Raw genomic sequence first — 22,545 nt, 5'->3', positions numbered from 1 at the left:
AGGGCGGCAGTATAAGCTGGCAACGTGTAGAAGAACTGAGACTGTTTTAACAATATGATTTAATGTATTGCTGCCTCTTTTTGCCTCATTTGAAATTCTCGCCAGCTACTTCAATCTGTGCTATAGGTATTGACAACTGCCAGTCCTTAACGATTTCCTTAGTAGTGAAATGCCCGTGTTTTGATGGTTTATCAAGAGTGGTTAAATATTTTTTTAATTTTATTTACTAGACCAATTGGTTGCTTGAAGTTTTCCAGGCCATAGTTTAAATTGTCATAATTGTCTGGCCTGTATTCCCTGAAGCATGTATGAACATGCTTTTGAGGCTTGTTGAATCAAAACCAGCTGTTTGTGTGTTTTAGAAGCTTGTCTTGTTACTTTGTTTTCTCTCCCGTGTGTACAACGACCTGCCTGAGGAGACGGGCGAGCTGGGCCTGTTGATTGTTGGAGAGTAAAAGTGTTCGTACCAAGAGCGGCAATTCATGTGTAATGAAAGGAAAGATGTGTAATCCTGCTTTAAGTATACGCCTCCAATTATAACCATTATCTCTTGATGCATTTGTAGTTGCGTGAGTGGTGGCTTAATTTTAAAACCACAAGTTTGTTGAATGATCCTGTGTTGAACTATTGCAGAAGTTAACTCGAATAGTTTTAGAGATTTCTATATTTAATTAGAGTAATGTTTTTATGAGAAACTTTGTCTTAAATTTTTTTTAAAAATTGTGAGCTCATGGGTAGATGCTGGCTTAGAGTAAGACCGAAGTTTGTATTCTGGCCTAGTTATTTTTCTAGTTGAAGTACCAGCCTTATTGGATTCTGATTGCTTTGGTAGTGGTTATTTAAATATTACTGCTTGGTAAAATATATTTTTATTTTAATAGCTTGCCTAAAAGTTTAATGCTAAATGAGCTGATGTTTGTCTACCCTTTCTTAAGATCAAGTCCGCAAGCGCAATGATTCTGTATGTATATTTTTTTTTTAGTAAGTACCGAGGAATGAAACTTGCTCAGAGAGTTATATTGTAAGAAAGTCAATCATGTTTGAGAATTGTGACTTAGTCCTTTCATTAACTGAACTTTTCCTGTGCTAGCGTAGAGTTGTGCTACAAGAATCTCACTGTTGAATATTTTATTATGGAGAATCAAGTTCAGGCTTTAATTACAAATAAGGCAATAGGCTTATTTCAGAAGGAGCTATACCAAAATTTTCCTTTTTTAAATCTGTGTCAGGCTATATGCGACAATTTGTTTTTGAATTTCAATAATTATTATTTATGATTAGAGTAAGAATTGTTTGTCCAAGTTTTGGGCGTCTTCACTAGGAACTGCTCATTTATAAAACTATAAATCTTAACACGTATTTAATAAAATTATGCTAGGTTACATGCAAATAAATTGATAATGTGAATCTCCAGTTACAGAACTTTTAAATAGCAAATACGAAGAAAGTTCTTATTTTATTAAGACACCTTTCTCCCAGCTCAGGAATAACAACAGAAATTGGTGGGTTACTTCTGAAGTCCTGTTTTGTGGTTATCAAAAACTGCTGTCACTGTGACTTAATTGTGATACTGATTTTATAAAGCGTATTATTGAAGAGTGCTTCTAAACATGCTGGAACATACGATTAGCTGACAGTGGAACATTCCCTGCCATAGCCTGCAGCGGTCGACAACCGAGTCATTTGTCTGGCAGCCAGGTGCACAATATGTATGCCCTGTCAGCAGGCCAGACAGGCAAGACTCTCAGCCCTTGCACCCAATATATGCCATTCAACAACAATATAAATAGTAAACATTTTAAATTCAAACACTGAGTCTTGAAGAATATGCTCGGTAAGAACCAAGAAAACACTGGTTATTTCTGGCTAGTGAGCTCTTATTGGCTGGCAACGTGTTATGTCATCCAACACCAAGTAAAGCCACCACACCAAACTAACACACATCAAATGAAATCGCGTGCTGGATATGTGGAGAGAGGGAGTGGCCCTTCAATGATGGGAGTGCAGGTAGAGGTGAAAGCATTTTGTGAAGTGCTGAAAATATACTTTTTGTGCAGATCATGTGCTATGGCAGAGATGTCATACAGAAATAGAAGAACGGTTTTGCAAAAACACATTTTAAAGACTTTGGCATTCAAATCTGACATGATACAACTGCCAACTACATATACTACCAGCATATACACTTTGCACTGTAGATCACAAAGACTGGCATCAGTGATAGAAGGCACGAAGTGGAACTGTAGTGTTTGAGCCTTCTTTTAAATTTAAATTTTATACAGTGTACAGAAATTCACTGAGCTGACTTCTAATAAGCTCTAATGTCAATTACAGAAGTAAACTCATTTTTTCGTGTCTCTATTTCCCTCAATGAGGGACTGAAAATGCACAAGCCCACATGCTAGATGCTGACACCTTTCACGGTGCTTCACAGTTTTAATTTCAACTCACCATGTTCATCAATTTTAGATTTTTTCTGGGTAACCACAACGAAAAGATATCTCAAAAACGTGTGTTCTGACATATAATTTGTGGTCGTAGCATGTCGGAAAATAGCTCTGTTACCTTGTATTCAATTTTTTGATGACTTAACTTGTGTACACACCTGTGATTTTTTAAAGAACTGATGAAATTCATTACCACAAATAATTGTATAAACATTATAGAGTACATTTAATTTCCTTCACTTATGCAGTTTTTATACAATATATTGGAGAGGATTACGATTTTTAATTATATATGCCAATCCCATATGTCTTTGCTTGTATTTTGGGATTTTTAATGTTGTTCTTGATTCTGCATTTTCCTCAATTTTGCGTTTTCTAAGTCTGGACTGCATGAAAATGTAAAATAGGGGCTTCAATGTACACAGCTTTTGCCATGGAAGGAAACTGCTACAAACAATGAATTTCACAGTTTCAAGATTTTCAGTATGCTGCCCCCCTTGCCACTCCTTCGAATGATGTTCAATCCATCCCCTACTGAGCACAAACAAGACTGCTGCAAATGTTGTGCTACAAGTACTGTAGATTTGTGGCTGAAAGTCACAGACAGTCAAGGGGCAGGGGAGTGGGTTAGAAGAAGAAACAATATGAAAGTGAGGTACAAATGTGAATAGAAACACTAACCTAGAGACTGCAACCTATTCCAAATTCACAGATGAGTGACCATTACATTACCTGAAGATGATAAACATCCACTGGTCACAACTGGAGAAACATGTATGCATAAAGACGAACATGTTTCACTAGAAGGCAGACACTGTTTACTAATACACAAAGCAGCTTTTTGGTATCATACAAATTCAATAGTTCTAATCTCGCAAATGATTCAGAAAAATATTTCATGGAAGACACAGATAACTTTTATGGCAATATTTGCTATTTAGCATCATATATTTAATACTGAATGATTTTGAGGCTACTGTGCTTAATTACTGGAATAATTACTGCATCCAATACAATCTTTTAATTCATAACAAGAGAATGGCAACCACTCACTTATAGTGCACTGATGTGTGGTGCCTAGGAACACATAACAGAAAACAATACTCCCAATAGCTTTTGAGATCTTGCTAGTAAAGGCACATAAGCGTGTATACACCCCTCCCCCCCTTTCCCATAGCAATACTCCTTCAATTACATATTTATATAGTAGTAGATCATATCATCTCAATGCACACTGCCTCATTATGCAACTGTTTTAGAAAACGTAAATCAGTATCAGGCAGTGCCTCTATTATACAAAATTCTTAAGTGATAAACCTCCTAAACTATAAATACCCCATAATGATTAGATCTTTATCTGTCTTTTGTTTTTGTTCTTATCTGCTGTCTAATAAGCATAGGTAATTTTATTCGACTGCAGATAGCCTGTAATACACTTTTCTTTACCGACGATATTTTGTATGTAACAATTACGCACACAATCAGGCAATGAGTTATTGACCCCCTCTAGTTTCCATAATAGTCTCAATTTGGTGGAGATGGAAGTCCATCAGTTTTTTTTTTCAGGAATTCTGTATCCAATTCAAGTAACTCACTGATGATTAGATCCTACAGAGCTACCAAATTACGAGAATGTTGACTGTTACATTGTACCTGCTGTTCCAAATAGATCCAGACATTTTCTGTAGGATCAAGATCAGGTGTGGTGCGACAGGGCGCAAGTGTGTTAACCAGACCAAGAAGATGTGGAGCCCTGTACATTCAGCTGTTATTATGGAAGACAGAAGTGTCCACAGCATATGCGTCATGAAAATATAGAAGTAAGGGCAACCTCTAGTCACCGAGAATGTTAGAATAGACCTGGTTCATGTTCACTTTACATGAAAAGATTTGGCCCAAGTCATGTTGCACTAAACACCACAAAACCATCTCCAGATGGAACTACTCTCTACACACTTATTTGAGTCTCAGTGCACTAGACACCTGGTATAATTTGAAGGGACAAATAAGTGATTTATTTATCCATACTACATGCCTCCAGTAATCTGCTGTCTATAATCTGATTAAAATTACTTGATAGTTGGCCTTTGTCACTTGACACTACAGTGTTGCCCCACCCGCTGCTGGCTACTGCTAGGTTACATGCAACACACGAACAGACATGTCATTTCAAAATTGCTGTTAATGTGTAACACGGGGCAATGTTGGAAGCCACTGCTGTGAGATACAATGGATATGGGAGATGCTCTGGTGACAGCTGATTTTAAGTGACCATTGATTAAACTGTGGCAAGTGACAAGTTTTGTGACCCTGAATTTAAACTCTTGTCCTAAACTAACCACAACCTCGTTATATGCAATGTATCTGAGAAAATGGCAATCTGCGGCAGAACGAAAATCACAATCACTCTGTTCATGGCGTTTATGGCTAACCTCTATGGGCAAAACTTAAGACAGGAAAATTTCATGATATGATTGTAAGCAAAGCCACCTTCCACAACAAACTTTGTTTTAGCAGTCAAGCGAACTGTAATTTCTCGCTGTTATTGGTCAAACTTCAATTTCTCGCTGTTACTGGTTACCTGAAACTACCCTCACATTAGCTACATGGGATGCCATGTTACCAACTGATGACCAATCCTGGTTGGCACTTGGCTGCATATTATATGTGACACAAGCAGAATCCAAACAAAGAAGCATGATAGGAGAAAAAATAAAAGCAAATAAAAAAGTCAATGCAATGCTGCGATTTGAACCTTTAACCTTTTACACGTCAGATTTCTACGCTAACCACTAAGCTATACCATTACATTGCCAACAGATGATGGATTTATGACTGGTGTCCCAGATGCAATGATAAATTGACACCCTTTAAAAATGTGGCTTCACGCAATGTTGTGCAAAGCTTATCTAATGAAAGCCAATCTCTGTGATTACAATAACTGTATTGTGACAATGAATCATGTCTTGTGGGGCAAGGATCCGGCAGTGTGTGGTTAACACTGTGTGTGTGTGTGTGTGTGTGTGTGTGTGTGTGTGTGTGTGTGGGGGGGGGGGGGGGGGGGGGGGGAGTTGTGTGATGAGATAAGAAATAAAAGGGCCTGACTCACAGGATTCAGGATCCAAATGCACCAACAAAGGAAGCCAAACAAAGAATTGGAATTGAACTAACTGTTGTGGCAGTTTGGAAACAGCTAACGGTTCAGGAGTGACATTGAGCGCTCTGACTGGGGGAAACCAGCTGCAATGCGTCAAGTATCTACTGTCAAGTAATTTTAATTGTACTACAGTTTCTGTGTTTGACCCATTCAAGATGTGCATCTGTATGTACCACTGTGAGCAATGGGCTTTTGACAGGTGCTTCGACTCCAATTGTTTGCTTGGAAACTAGTTGAGATGGACCTGCATTCATTGACAGCAGCAGTTCTAGTCAGGTTTGAAACTCATCATCAATGACATGACACGATACTCATCTCAGTTTCCTGTTGGTCAGCATATTTTCACAAAAACTGCTCTTATGCTGTGTCAGATGGCTGCAAGTGGTATAGCATTTACTGTGTGCCAAGGGAGAGTCCATGTTGATATGTCAACCAATCAGGCAATTTCATTCATAGCATGTTTATGGGCATATGAAATTATTAATGCTCTCTTCTTCCACATCCTCACATTGACACATCTTATTACACTGTTTCCATACAACAGACTGGCACATACACACCATTTCACTGCCATGACTAATGTCAGCAATAGGTGGACACTCACCTGGTGCCAAATCTACATCAATGTGAACAATGCACTCTTTCAAGGGGTTAACTAACATTTTCTTTTCCCCCGGGAGTTTATGTAAGTATTTATGGAACTAATCTTTTGCCTATGTGAAAATTTTTGTTTCACATTAAACAATAAAATCTGTTTGTTTATATTAGGTCCTAGATGGAGAAAAAACTTCCCTTACTTTGTTGTTAAGTCAAACAATGGAAACTGCAGCTAGGAATATCAGCAATGTAGGAAAAGACAGATTGCTACTTACCTTAAAGAAGACATGTCAAGTTGCAGAAAGGTACAATCTTTTAATTATGCCTGTCTGCAACTTGACATGTCTTCTTCACAGTAAGAAGCAATGTTTCTTTTCCTACATTGTTTTGGATGTCAGATTTTCTTCTAACTCCTTCCCTTCTTGCTTTCACAAATTTATGGTGTCAGGTATATACATGCACAAAACATACTTACACACTTTACAAGGATGTGACTTCAGCTGCCATCTCATCTCACTTCTTCAGGTTATTTATTACTCCCAGAACAAATAATTTTCTACAAATAATGTATAATTTATCTAATAAAAAATTTTCTATCTCTAAAAAATGGAAAGCCTTCACAATTCTCGAAATACTATCTTCTTAATTTCATTTTTAAGCTGTGGAAATAATTTTGAAATTGTAGCCACATGACATCAACATCTTGCCATGATATTTCGGCTGAAATATTGCTCGTATGTGGGAAGAATGCCCAGGACTTGAACAGCTTCTTTCTTCATTATCTTGTGAGTAGTCACATTTATTTCTAGTTAAAGCAGTGCTAATTTGATGAGGGGGTTATTCACTGCATTTGAACACAGACTGTAGAGAAGGTAGACAATGTTCTGTGACTGATTTAATGAAAGGGAGGAAGACTTTCCCTTTAGCACAGCCCTAAGGAAACACAGTATTGACGTAGTTTTTAAACCAACAAGAAAGGTGCCTGCCTATTTGAACACTGCAAAGGCTCATGTCCACCACCTGCCACAGCAGGAGTATACAAAACCCACAGCACATGCAGTCAAGTGGAAATAGGAACTAAAAAAGGAACATGGTTTCACCATGATAAATAAAAAATAAAAATAAAAAATCAACAGAAAAGGAGGAGGATTGAAATTATGCAAGCTGTGAGCCTTAGTGTTATATATACAGCAGACAACACTAACTATTCTTCACTACACTGGTTTGACTAAGACCTTAGATAGCAATGTCATAACATCACAATCCGACCTTTATATGGATACTTTACACACACACACTATGTATTTAGAACATTTTTACTGAGAATAGTAATTACTGTCAAACAAACTGCAAAAGTGAGAATGGAAATTACACAACACTCAACATATTATTATATCCTAACAGTGATCAAACTATTATCCCTGATATAGCTGTTAAATCTGATCACAAAAACATGCAAGAATATGCTGCTGATGGCAAGAATACATAATTCATGTCAGGTGTGCAAGACGAAAATTAAGTTCACAGGCTATTGCCCTGTTACTGAAACTGTGGTACCTGTAGGAGAAAATTGAAGACATGACACTCGAACCTCTGGTTTCGTGGCACGAGCAGCCATTTCGCCTCGTCTGACCCCTGGCAAATTTACACTGACATTTCCTCCTTCAAGCTGCTCTCGTTCCTCCACCAGTGACAAGTTCCCAAACTCCGTTAACTTTCGTCTGTTGATGTAGTCCTATACACAATAATTTTTCAAACATTGTTATCTGCAGATATTCAAAGTTAACAATGAATGACAGACAAATGTAATGACTATTTTATATGTTAGCATACTAGAGTTTCTTATTTTAACATTATAGAAGGAAAAAGTTGTCTCCCCGTTAAATGAAGCAATGTGAATGAATGGTAGTTATCAACAGGTAAACCTTTCACAGTTCAAATCAAAATAGATACGATGAACATGTTGTAAATGGTAAAATCAAAGAATGACTATAATGCAGCAGTCCATACAATGAATTTCACTTGAATAAACAGTAATATACACTTAATGATCTTTGTTGCTTCTCAAAATTATACAGCTACAATACTGAGCTAATATCACAATCAACCTTCACCATAATTAACAAATTATGTTTAAAACAACATATTGTGTCATTAACCATTCACTGCTGACAATTAACTATTTGTACAAATCACATCTTACCTACTCCCCAAGAAACTTAGTTTCAGTAGTAGGAGCGACAACTTCCAAGGCACTACACTTCACCCCACTTTCGCTTCATTTTCTGCTGTTAGTACACCATACTTCATATAATCAATCTGTGTATTCATGAACAGTTTACACAAACCCTGCCTGTCTTTATATTATGGTAGAGCACTTTAGTCATGAACTTAATTTGTGTTTATAATTGTAGGGGGAGGGGTAGGAGGAGGGAAGGGCAGCCATTTCTTCATCTCCGTTCAAACAAAAGAAAAGCTACAAATATTAATCTCAGTGGATGCAATTGTTTCATGAAGCCTTAAATTATGGAAAACAGCCAAACTAAACAGATACGAAAAGCAGACCTAAAGGCAACAGGCAGATAGTTTCCTCTGTGATGCCAAACTGAATATATTTCAACCATTAACTTATATCTGCATTAACAGTAAAAGACTGAGCAAAATATGAGAGTTCTCAAGAGCTGAATATAAGCAAATATCAGGTCAATTATCATCTCACAAAACACAACTTCACAGGAATTCACTTGTTGCTCATCAATACAATCCACCCCCGTCTAACAAATTCCTTACAGTATTACTTTTTTCCTCAGGCAACAGTGACTAGCATCTTGTGATAAAGCTTTGCATTACATGCATAATTTATACATGCACTATGTATATGCTTACATCAAAGCACATACCTTTCTAAACAAGGATCTTGCAGGTGTTAAGTGTTATCCATCAAAACCAAGAATTGCAATTACTAAAATGAATTCTTACTGATAGTTGTACTGAACCAACTCAGCACCCTAACAGACTGTTTCAATAACCTTCATTAAGGGAATCAATATGTGAAATAACATGCCAAAAATAAATAAATTCTCTTCAGCAGCAGATCAAAGATTTACTTATTTTAACATAGCTTGAAGAAACAGGCATTGGTGACAATTCTGCAGCTATACTCAAATTATAAAATTTATTCACAATTCTGGAATCTTTCTGACATTAGTTGCATTAGGTGTGAAGATATTACATACTGGTGACATAATGGAAATTTGTGCCGGACTGGGAATCAAACCCAGATTTTCCCGCTTGTTGTGAGCGATCTCATTAACCACTTCAGCTATCCAAGCACACTTCCAGGACTGACCCAAACTCCCACACATCAGTACTGTCTACCACACCATCGGTCACAACTTTACTAGACTTCCCGTCATGTGGTTTCAAGGAGACAAACATATTCAACATTAGTATTATGCTCATCATTCTTCCTGTGAAGCCTTCCAATACTTATTTAAAATAATGTCTGAAGAAACAGAACAGGATATAAATGAATAACATCACAGTAAAATATGACATACCATAACTTTCCAAGTAAGAAATATCAAAGATGGCAGCTGACAAGAGAGACCTAATCAGGTATTCTTGTGTGGCTTCTATGCCTAACTCATCACCAAAACCATTTTCTCTAATACTTTTCTTTCTTTTACAGATAACAATAGCTTTGCCTCTGAAAGCTAGTGGTTGAGAGTCCTTTTGCCCATATCTATGAATTCAATTGCAACACATTTATTACAACAATACTTATGAAAAATTGCTATATTCAGAAAGAAAGGTCTGTTTACACCAAAACATATCCTGCCAATAGTGCTCTCCCTAGTGTGACAGGAAGGGCCAATGGGACAAAAAGCTCTGCCAGTGATGAAGTGTTAATCAGAAACATGAAAGTATGTGCCAATATGTCTCAGTCCCAAAGAGTAAAACACTTAATCTTTTAAGTGCCAGGGCAGAATACTCAGTCTCTCAGAAATGAGTTTGTGGTACCATCAATGATTTTCTAACCCTACAGCATATATTTTTAGCACTATAATGCATGTGTGGAACCAGTGAAGAGTGAGGAGGGTCATGTGCATGAGTGTGGCCTTGACCACAAAATCAGACCACAGTGAGAGATGTGTACCATTTACTCCACAAGTGTAATGGACCAAAAACTCTGTACACAATATTGGCATGACAAGGGTACGCATTAATGCTTCCAATACGGCATGCTACTGGTTTAACTGGTGGCACACATTCAATTATGTCAGCTTCCATTACCCACAAAAAAGCAATGCCTCAGATTGTGAAGTGTATGTGAAAGCAGTTGTTGGAGTACGTAAGTGGTAAGATTTTGAGTTAGGCTTCAAATTGTCCTACAGTCATTGCTCCATATGTGTTACACACTAACATGCTTTCTGGGCCTGCATACAAACCAAATTAAAGGAGTTTCGCTACGAACACACCCTAATCCTCTCATGACTCCATGCCCTGAGCATTCAAGGCTCTGTAGCATGTGGACGCTTCACACAGAATACTAAAACACATATCAGTTGCAATACTGCAAAACTAATTATGTGTATCAAGTCCAAGGAGAGGAACCATATTCCCATCCCTGAGGTGTGTAATGGCAAGAATCATTAAGAGGCATAGTGTCAGCAGCAGATGGAAAGAAACAAGAGAATTTATTCTCACAATCAGTTTCCATGAGAATACTTTATTCCCTTGTTTGGCACCACACACTTCCACAGCTTCCAATATCCTTAAAACAGGCAGTGAACTCCGTTCAACATGACCCATAAGGCTAACAGTGTCACTGAAATCTTGTTTCTGACATGTGTATGATAAATATAGAAACCAGCTCTACAAACTGTGTGAACTAATTAACCACATTATGCAACAACACTGTAAGCATTTACCTAGAAACTTTGAAATGTACATACTCTATGTTAGCACCGGTGGGCTCATTGTCATCAATAGTACTGGGTGCATACTGATCATGGAGTGGTTTATACACCACTAATAGTTAAATTGCCCATAGTCAGTATCTTAACAAATGGGACTCTTCCACATTTTACCCCTATCAGTACATACAGCCTTAAAGAATAGCTGAAAGTTAACACAACTTTTTCCTCACATTTTCTTGCTGATTGCATAACTGCATTGGTCTCTTTATAAATCATATAACACTTAGCTACAGTTCTTTAAACATACGGCTGCAGACTAAGGTTGGAGGAAGGTAAAAAGAAAATGCCTTTGATTTACTGTACATTACTGTCTCGAATACATGTGCTGACACATGACAGTGTCCAAAACAACTACTGTTTCAATGACTATTTTAGTTTTATTTTTGATACAGAGAAGACTCACTGCCATCTCTGAATGCAACGTTTAGTTAAAGCCATATTACAATAGGTGCACATGAAAAACGCTGTGTTGTTAATTAATTTTGATTCACAGCCTATGGTTCATATTTGATTTGACAGTAGCACGTAATGAAATAAAAATAGATAAACCTACTAATGTATCTGTCCTTAACAAGTTTAGCACTGATTGTGACAGGATATAATTTAGGCTTATTTTTTCCTAGTAACAGTTCACATGGTACATAGACATACCTGCAAATGTCACTGACATACTGTCACTGAGCATGTATGTAAACATGATAACATTGCAGTGAGGTGATATCTTGGGTCAATGCCAATCAAAATACTAACAAGTACTTCATGAGAATAAAGGCAGCACCTGTAAGAAAGTTTCCTATATTACACTACAAATATGAAATTAATAAAAACACTGAGAAACAGTTACCAGATGGGCGTAATAGGCACCACAAACTTGGATTTCATTAATTACTAAATATTTTTGGCCCATATTCAGTTGAGAGCATAAAAATAAACTAGAATTCGATTCTGAACTGTCCTTCATGCTATCCAGCACACAATCAGGCCACAAGGTATAAGACAAGACTCAACAGTATATATAATATTTGATATTTGCATTTCACTGGAAGGAGTTACATATCTTAGCACTAGGATCTACCCATTCTATACTGATTCTAAGTACTAAAAGATTCTGTGAAATTCTGAATTTAATACTGGATACCTTATGGCCAACACATCTCTTTCTTCTATTACATTCGCGGACAATTCTTCCTCTTTGCATATGCCCCTAATGTACTCTACCCACATATTTATTTTTAATTCTGATTAATTTAAATATAGAATTCCATTTGAACTCTTTAGGTACAGTCAAATGGACAATTTTTCCAGTGGGATTTGAGCTCGACAAAATTCAGCTTGAATTTCAGCAGGTCTGCTGCCCGAACAGAGTAGGAGAAACTGCATGGCTAGAAGGCCAGGTACACATGCCACAGAAACAACTTGTCAAGAACAGCAACAGAAAGTGTTTTATTAGACACCATAAGATATGGTCGATCCGTCTTATGCTAAGTGACAGATATACAAACAGAAAGTTCATTCTACTACATAATAAACCGAAATAATATAATAATGTTCTGATAATTTTTTTTTTTTTAAATGTTGCTGAATGTCTGTTAACTCATTTGAAAAAACGGATATTTCTAAAACAACTATAGTGAATAGGGTTTGCTTGTAAATATATCTTATGTAAAGAATAGAATTTGTTATAGTTTTTGTACTTAACAACTTCGTTTCTTTATTCCAGTTCCATTTTCTCCCATTCTCCCCCAACAAGTGCCACGGATGTTGTTAGTCATGACTCCGTCTTCATCCTTTTGCTTTTACAGTCTGGATACCATTTACTGTTAAGTACATGGATATTTTTGTACCTTCCAAATTAACAGCTCGCTACCCATATAATACATATTGCGTACGATTACTGAAACATTCTGGTCAGTAGCATATAACTGAATCAACTTTGCATGAAATACCACTTTTGTGCCACTCAGATACCAAGAGAGCCAGGCCATGGGGCCTATTCTGTCTCATTCGTACCGATTAATGTGGTAGGTTATCCACAGTAGTGACATCATTTTCAGTTCTTTATTCAAAATTGCTATTCTGTAAGCTTCTGAGACCTGTTAATGATCAGTCCTGCCGCCAATTTTCTGAAAACTATACTGAGAGGTGGTTAGGTTTTGGTATGGCCACTCATTTGACTCTGTGTGATTTGTTTACAGCTAGAATTCGTTATTTTAGAATTACTGGGTGGTTTTAGGTTTAGATTTAATGACTATGTTTTACTGAACAATCACCAAGATGCATCAGAGTGGAAAGTGAGTTCATAACAGATTGTTTTCCTATCAGTCAATATCTCACAAAATATGTTATTTTTATGTAATTAAGAGTTTAAAAATCATCAAATTTCAAGAGGTTGGCTCTACTTACGTATATTACATGAGTGTTATTATCAAATTTCAAAAGGTAGGCTCTGCTGATGTATATTACATGGGTGTTAGTTGAAATTACTAGTGACTTTGCGCACTTGTTCCCGCATATGGTTTACTTATTAACTATCGAAATGCATTTAAAACTTTTAAGTAACAATGGTAAGGAACTTTGTGAAGCCTGATAGTGAAAACCTTACAAAATTTCATTCGTTTACTGCTTATGCCTGCATCATTTGGCAACTAAGTCAGCCTGCATTTGCAAGAAAAAAGGACAGCTTAAATTAGAGTTTCAGTAGCCAAGAGGTTAAGGCAACGAACTGCAGTGCTGAAGATCATAAATTCACATACTACTGGATACAATTTTTCTCTCTCTCTCTCTCTCTCTCTCTCTCTCTCTCTCTCTCTCTCTCTCTCTCTCTCTCCATGTTTGTAACACATTCTGAGATTTCATTATTTGTGAAAGTTATGTATTTGTCTGAAATATTTGTTGCTTTTTCATGTAAGAGTGTGCTTTCTCAGTATTTACTATCTTCGATTTTGTACTTCCATATGTTTAAGAAATGAAATGGTTGTACATGAAACAACTCGCAATGAAATTTATATTTTTTTTGTCACAAATTAGTCACTATTTTTTTCTGAATATGTAGCAATTTCCGAGTGCGCAGTCAAACAGGAATCTAAGAGCACAACTTCAATTACTGTGAACGAAACTAGCGGCAATCATCTTTGCTTGTCACAAGTATTTATCTGCGATTGAATCCTTAATAATAGTAGACGGAGATGAAAGTTTTGTGAAGCACCTTCACAAATAAGAGAAGTTAAACGCATATGACAATCAACAAACTGCATCCAATTAGTTGCTTACACGGAGCATACTTCCATGAATTTTGAAGCAACTAAGGTACAACAGAAAACAGGAAAAATGACGAATTGAAAATCCTTTTAACATGAGAAATGAATTGTGACCTGATGTGTTAACTTCAAAAGGAACTGATTACGCGTATACCTGCGTGCTTGCCATATACTTTCCGTCGCTTTGCTCTGATTGCAGTTTGTTTCGTGAGTTTCTTTACTGATTTCAGACTCATTTTAATACTGTCAACTATGCGCAATATTTACGTTCTTGGACATTAGGCACTATTCATTCTTATAAAAGACCTTTTGGCCTAGTCCTTGCTTTTATGTCTTGTATGTTACTTTAGATTCTGCTTCCCAGCTTTAACATTTAATAGTCCACCATATGTGACAGTTTACATATGTGCCTGTCTCAACCTACAGCACTAGCCCACGTCCCAATAAATTTGACAACACCTGCTCACTTTCGGCTACCATTGCTGCACTGTCAATGACTCTACCATGCTAATTCTCTGTCCTTGACAAACAACTACAGTCCTTAAATTTCCTCAAAAACTTTTCAATGAAAAAATGAACATCAGCAGTGACAATAAACTTGCTTTACATCTATCCTGGTTTTGACTTCTTATACAAATATGTCAGTGAAGACTATCCTAATTGGCTTTGGAGAAAGTGCATGGCACTGGTGTTGACGTTAGCAATACCACACTGCCTAAAAAAAAGAGGGAAAAGAAGAAAATATTTCATCTCACATTATAAAACACCTTTCCATATTTATAGTGCCACAATACGCTCCGGAATATGATGCGACGTGATTTGCATTTTGAAAGTGCTTCTGGATTCCACATAAACAATCATTTTGTAGTGTGTTTACACATTCCAAGCCCTTGTCAGTGCTGCAGTAATGAAGCTGCAGAATGGCAGGAATTTCATGAATGCCTCTGTTAACTATAATCTATCATAGATCCCTTGAACAAAAAAGAGTGCTCAGTATCTAGAAGAAAGCACAGGTCACACTCATATACAAGATGGGTAGCAGAAGAGATCCACAGAACTGCCATACAATATTCTAAACATCCATCTCCTGTAGAATCTTAGCACATATTCTGAGCTCAAACATAATGAATGAGGTGTCTTGAACAGACAACAGAATGACCTCCTCCATGACAACCACTATGGATTTTGAAATCGTCAATCATGTGGAATCCAACTCACACTTTTCGCATGTAACACACTGAAAGCCACGAATGAAGACAGTCAGGTAAATGTAGTATTTCTTGATTTCTGAAGAGCATCTGACTCGATAATACACCTATGCCTATTATCAAATGTACAATTGTAGGTGTTATAAAGCAAAGTTTATGACAGGATTGAGGATTTTTTGGTACGAAGGACACAGCACTTTATCTTGGATGGAGAGTCATCGACAGATGTACCAGTAACTTTGAGTATACCCCAAGACAGTGTGCTGGATCCCTCATTCATGTTATATATTAATGATCTTGTGGACAACACTAATAGTAACCTCAGACTTTTCATAGATGATGGAGTTATCTATAATGAAGTTCAGTCCAAAAGAAACAGTACAAATATTCAGTCAAATCTTGGATAAGATTACAATGTAGTGGAAAGATTGGCAACTTGCTGTAAATGTTTAGAAATGTAAAGGTGTGCATTTCACAAAATAAAAAAAGTAGTATCCTCTGACTACGATATCAGTGAATCACCAACAGCATCAGAAAACTCATACAAATACCTGAATGAAACTCTTTGTAGATACATGAAATGGAACAGTCACATAGGCTCATTCGCAGGTAAAGCAGATACCTGACTTCAGTTCATTTGCAGAACACTACAGGAATGCAATGTCAGTCTACAAAGGAGACTGCTTACAAATCACTTGTGCAACCCATCCCAGAATACTGCTCAAGTGTGTGGGACCCATACCAGGTAGGACTGAGGGGAGGGGGGGGGGGAGGTACTGAACACGTATACACTGAATAGCAACTTGAATGGTCGTATGACCTGCGGGAAAGCGTCACAGAGATGTTGAAAGAAATGAACTGGCAGAATCTTGAAGATTATATAAGCGCTGGCAGGTTGATAGACACACGAACATACACACAAAATTCAAGCTTTCGCAACCAACGGTTGCTTCATCAGGAAAGAGGGAAGGAGAGGGAAAGACGAAAGGATGTGGGTTTTAAGGGAGAGGGTAAGGAGTCATTCCAATCCCGGGAGCGGAAAGACTTACCTTAGGGGGAAAAAAGGACAGGTATACACTCGCATACACACACATATCCATCAGCACATACACAGACACAAGCAGACATTTGTAAAGGCAAAGAGTCTGGGCAGAGATGTCAGTCGAGGCGGAAGTACAAAAGCAAAGATGTTGTTGAATGACAGGTGAGGTATGAGCGGCAGCAACTTGAAATTAGCGGAGGTTGAGGCCTGGCGGATAACGAGAAGAGAGGATATACTGAAGGGCAAGGTGTTAGTGGGAAGTATCCAGATATCCCGGACGGTGTAACACTGTGCCAAGATGTGCTGGCCGTGCACCAAGGCATGTGCAGCCACAGGGTGATCCTCATTACCAACAAACACTGTCTGCCTGTGTCCATTCATGCGAATGGACAGTTTGTTGCTGGTCATTCCCACATAGAAAGCTTCACAGTGTAGGCAGGTCAGTTGGTAAATCACGTGGGTGCTTTCACACGTGGCTCTGCCTTTGATCGTGTACACCTTCCGGGTTACAGGACTGGAGTAGGTGGTGGTGGGAGGGTGCATGGGACAGGTTTAACACCGGGGGCAGTTACAAGGGTAGGAGCCAGAGGGTAGGGGAGGTGGTTTGGGGATTTCATAGGGATGAACTAAGAGGTTACGAAGGTTAGGTGGACGGCAGAAAGACACTCGTGGTGGAGTGGGAAGGATTTCATGAAGGATGGATCTCAAATGAAGGTGTACACGATCAAAGGCAGAGCCACGTGTGAAGGCACCCACGTGATTTACCAACTGACCTTCGTACACTGTGAACCTTTCTATGTGGGAATGACCAGCAACAAACTGTCCATTCGCATGAATGGACACAGGCAGACAGTGTTTGTTGGTAATGAGGATCACCCTGTGGCTGCACATGCCTTGGTGCACAGCCAGCACATCTTGGCACAGTGTTATACTGTCCGGGTTATCTGGATACTTCCCACTAACACCAACCTGTCAGAACTCCAGAGATGGGAACTTGCCCTTCAGTATATCCTCTCTTCTCGTCACCCGCCAGGCCTCAACCTCTGCTAATTTAAAGTTGCCGCCGCTCATACCTCACCTGTCATTCAACAACATCTTTGCCTCTGTACTTCGGCCTCGACTGACATCTCTGCCCAAACTCTTTGCCTTTACAAATGTCTGCTTGTGTCTGTGTATGTGCAGATGTGTGTGTGTGTGTGTGTGTGTGTGTGTGTGTGTGTGTGTGTGTGTGTGTGTGTGTGCGCGCGCGCGCTTTCCGCTCTCGAGATTGGAATTACTCCTTACCCTATCCCTTAAAACTCACATCCTTTCGTCTTTCCCTCTCCTTCCCTCTTTCCTGATGAAGCAACCATTGGTTGCGAAAGCTTGAATTTTGTGTGTATATTTGTGTTTCACACACACACACACACACACACACACACACACACACACACACTCTATCCTGAGAAAGCCTACTCACAAAGTTTCAGGAACCAGCTTTGGATGGTAACACCAGGGATGTACTTCAAACCCCTACATATCACTCCCATATGAATCATGATGACAAGATCAGACTAATTTTACCAAGCACAGACACATTTCAGCCAGGTTGGGGATTTTCTCAGCCCTGGGACTGGGTGTTTGTGTTATCATAATGATAATAATAATAATAATAATAATAATAATCATCATCATTTGTGACAATGGCTAGATTGGATTGAGCAAAAACCAGACTGTGTAAAAATTGGGACTTTGTACGGGTGCCTGATAACCGCACATTTCAGCGCCCCACAAACCAAACACCACCACCACCACAGAGACATTTAAAAATCGTTCTTACTGCGCTCCAAACATGAATGGAGTGGAAAAAAGCCCTAATATCTAGAACAATGGAATATAGTACAATGGAACATACATTGTCATGCACTTCACAGTGTGTTGCAGAGTATGGATGTAGATATTGGCTTATTGACTTGGACTCTGGTTGTACTGGAAACTATTTACACACTACTTCACTCTATATTTAACTTCTCTGTTTTGATTAATGTTTTAACAGTAGTGTGCGATTTATGGTTCACCCACACAATGCCTTTTTTTTCAACTTTGCACATGAATTTCCAACAGCACGGCTATGCATGTACATTTGTAATTTCCTGGAAATGGAAGCTATGCATAAAGCAGATTACTTCCTGCCTTCAGTGGGAATCTTTGCTGTTTTGCAGATGACAGGCACTTGGGGCTCATGTGTGTTACATTGTGTAGTGTGTTAAGGTTATGCTGCGAATTGATTTATGTGCAATAATGCCTGTTGGCTCTAATGGAAGTATGCTTTAACTTAAAGATGATTAGAGACAAAGAGAATTCATATGGAATTCCATTCAGAAGATCAGTGGAATAAAAATTTGAGAGGAGATGCCCTGAGGGTCAATATTAGATAAAAAGTCTCTGGTCATATTACTGTAAAGAATAAGATAACCTAAGCTTTGAAGTAAGAAATCAGAGAAAAAATAAGCCAGAAATTTTTATAAGGGGTACATATGAAAACTGTGGGCATATATTCATGGGGTACGTGCAGCACCCCAACAAGCTACTAGAAATAGAAATGAAGGAAATCGATGATGTAAAAAACAAAAAATTGAGAAATATATTCTAGTAGATTCTGGAATCTATCAAATTCTCAAAATTTTCAAGTCTGAGGATGTTAGTCTACATATAATCTTTCACAATTAAAGATGCTTCCACAACATTTTTAGTACAATACAAATGACACATTGAAAGTTAATTAACCTTCACGTAATGACTGTAAGGACCTGTCTTAAGTACTTCTCAATTTCAGAAATAATCAATTAAATAGTTAAAACTGATGTATAAATTGCCGGTTACTAGCTAATGAAATTTTATTGCCAGCCTTATTGCTGTAGTTTCCCAAGCAGAAAATCTAAAATCTTGGCATGACATCCTCCTGAAATTTGCAAACAAAACATTGTCACTTTGTGTTTCTTGTAACTCTGTTATTTAGATACTTCTTTACCTACAGTCACTTTTGCGTTTTCTTTTTATGTTGCTTTTTCATCACAATGAATGCAGCACAAGCTCCCAAACAAAGAAGGGGATCCATAGCAACTGCTTGCACAATGAGGCAAAGTGTGGACATGCGAACCGCTACGTGTACACGTGTTCTTTCCACAAATTTCTGTACATGCCCTTTTATTCTCATGCACCTGTGATTGCGCATGACGAAAGAGACATCGTGTGTACATACCTTTAGTTTACAAGGTGTATGTCCTTTCAGGGCTCCCAGTAAATCAAGGATAATTTATTTACACAAAAAATTCAGGTTACACTGACTGAACCATTGATCCTTAAGACGTGATTATAAATCTCCAAACTATGTTATTTTTAGTTACTGTCATCTGATGCACTACAATTTCAATCAACACGGCAACAAAGCAGATGGACAGAAAGGGAATGGTTAATTACTCTGTTTATTAACTTGCAGACCCAAACTTTCAGTCATCTGGAAAGTAAACTGCAACTAACTGCACCCTGTGATCCACTTTTGAAGAGCAACAATTGTTGCTTGGATCAACATATAACATTTTTTACTGGTTTTTAATCAGTGATGAAACTTTGAAAAATTCCTTTAAGCAGAAGTCCAAGTGTCAAAGCATGCAGTGATAACATCATGAATTGCCTGACTATAAGAAATTCAAAATGCAACCATCAGCAGTTAAGGTCATGGTAAGCTCCTTCGGGAGTGCCCATGGTCCAATTTTGTGAGTATTTTTGGAGGAACAATTCACTATCAAGACTCTATACTACACGGGCATGACAGAGAGCAAAATCTAGTCCTCTCTGAAGAGAAAATTCATGGTAGCAAGAGGAAAAGTGTGCTGCTTCTTCAAGACAACGTTCAATCTGGTACCTGAAGAGCCATCCACCAGCCATTGTTACGTGGCTTGTGGAGTACAGATGTAGATGGTGTGAGGGAACAGAATTAAGGCAAATTAAATTATGAAATCTAATCTTAAACATCAGAGTTGTAAAAATTTCTGTACCTTCATCATCTATAATTAGCAAGTGTATATGCAATTAGTTTGGTTATGATTATAATAATAATTAAGCAGGTCCACACTAGGCCCAAAAGATCTTACTTTATGTTTTGTATATGTTCAAATTTTAGTTTTTTATTGTATTATTTAAGGTAATCTTTGGGTAGCATGTTGGGGCTGGAACTTAGCAGCAGACATCCCTGTGTCACAGAAGGTACTACACAGAATTATCAACAACATGCGGAATGTGAAGAACCACAGAATATTCTGATGAAAACCATGGAGGAGACAGTTAACAATGACAACAAATAAATAAAATGAGAATTTATGTAAACCTTTCAGTTTTTATAAGTGTGAGCTTAGTCAATGCTTACGTCAGAAAGTCAATTATTTTTTGAAAAAGTGGAAATTATTCAATTTGAATAATAATAGAAGATGATCTCACTCAAAAGGAAGCTACATGAACTTAGAAACTAAAATGTTATCATCTTCTTGGTTCCACATCGACACAATATACCAAACTGGTCATGTGTAAATGAAGTAGTGCGGCGAGCAAATAAAGAAATACAAAATGTATGCTCGAGATTCGGAAACTTACCATTTGTGGACATAAGCAGCATAGGAAGAAGATTCTACACAACCCATGGTCTACACCTCAACAAACTAGGAAAAGACTTGGTTATAACACGGATTGAAGAAATAGTAAACAACAAACTGAATGCGGAGTGTTATGGAACAGTGGCCATCCCTCTCAAGGACAAAAATAACGAATTCACGGATGAATCAACCACAAAATATCAGGTCAGTGATACAATACGTCATTGATACAATACATCAGCAGGACAAAAGTGATGTTTTTTTAGGACAATAAAACTTTCCACCAGTGCAACACCAGATGCGAGTGTATGTGATCCACATATGCCTCGCAGACCTCAGTTCAAACGAGTGCAATTGAACGTTTTTTCATTATAATGTACAGGGTTTAGGAAAAAAACAGATGCATTTGAATAATTCATCACAGAGCTAGCTCCACATGTAGTAATAGTCACAGAACACCAAAAAACAGTCGACAACATTCATCATTTCAAATTACAAGACTATAACCTAGCAACATTCTACTGTCAAACACAAAATAAAGGCGGTGGTGTCGCCATTTATGTGAGAAAATATAAGTTAATAACAGCCACAGAAAAAGTGTTATGGACAAAAAATTAAATGCTGACAAAGATTTCGAAATTACAGCTCTTAAACTCACATTTTTTACTGTTTCGTTCACTGTTGTATATAGATCCCCGAGTGGAAACTTGGATGCTTTCCTGGAATTACTTGATGGAGTTCCAAGTAAATCAATGTCAGGTTACAGAAATGTAAATGTTATAATACTTGTGACTTACCAAACGAAAGTGCTGGCAGGTTGATAGATACACAAACAAACACAAACATACACACAAAATTCAAGCTTTCGCAACCAACGGTTGCTTCATCAGGAAAGGAGAGGGAAAGACGAAAGGATGTGGGTTTTAAGGGAGAGGGTAAGGAGTCATTCCAATCCCGGGAGCGGAAAGACTTACCTTAGGGGGAAAAAAGGACAGGTATACACTTGCGCGCACACACACACACACACATATCCATCCGCACATACACAGTGTATGTGCGGCTGGATGTGTGTGTGTGTGTGTGTGTGTGTGTGTGTGTGTGTGTGTGTGTGTGTGTGTGTGTACCTGTCCTTTTTCCCCCCCCCCCAAGGTAAGTCTTTCCGCTACCGGGATTGGAATGACTCCTTACCCTCTCCCTTAAAACCCACATCCTTTCGTCTTTCCCTCT

At 37.9% G+C, this 22,545-nt stretch overlaps 1 protein-coding gene across 2 annotated transcripts in view; it reads right to left on the bottom strand.

The window, feature by feature from the left end:
* The window catches only part of LOC124622295 (periodic tryptophan protein 2 homolog), a 111,563-nt gene that overhangs the window by 8,054 nt on the left and 80,964 nt on the right, over positions 1-22,545 (bottom strand). For both annotated transcript variants that reach the window (XM_047147966.1, XM_047147967.1), the window contains one exon: positions 7,759-7,936. In XM_047147966.1, the coding sequence (XP_047003922.1) occupies positions 7,759-7,936 (178 nt within the window). The remainder of the gene's footprint in view (positions 1-7,758; positions 7,937-22,545) is intronic.

Source organism: Schistocerca americana, chromosome 7 (genome assembly GCF_021461395.2).
Source record: "Schistocerca americana isolate TAMUIC-IGC-003095 chromosome 7, iqSchAmer2.1, whole genome shotgun sequence".
NCBI classification, from domain to species: Eukaryota; Metazoa; Arthropoda; class Insecta; order Orthoptera; family Acrididae; genus Schistocerca; species Schistocerca americana.
Note: the sequence above shows the minus strand (reverse complement) of the source record. Positions and strands in the feature narration are given on the sequence as shown.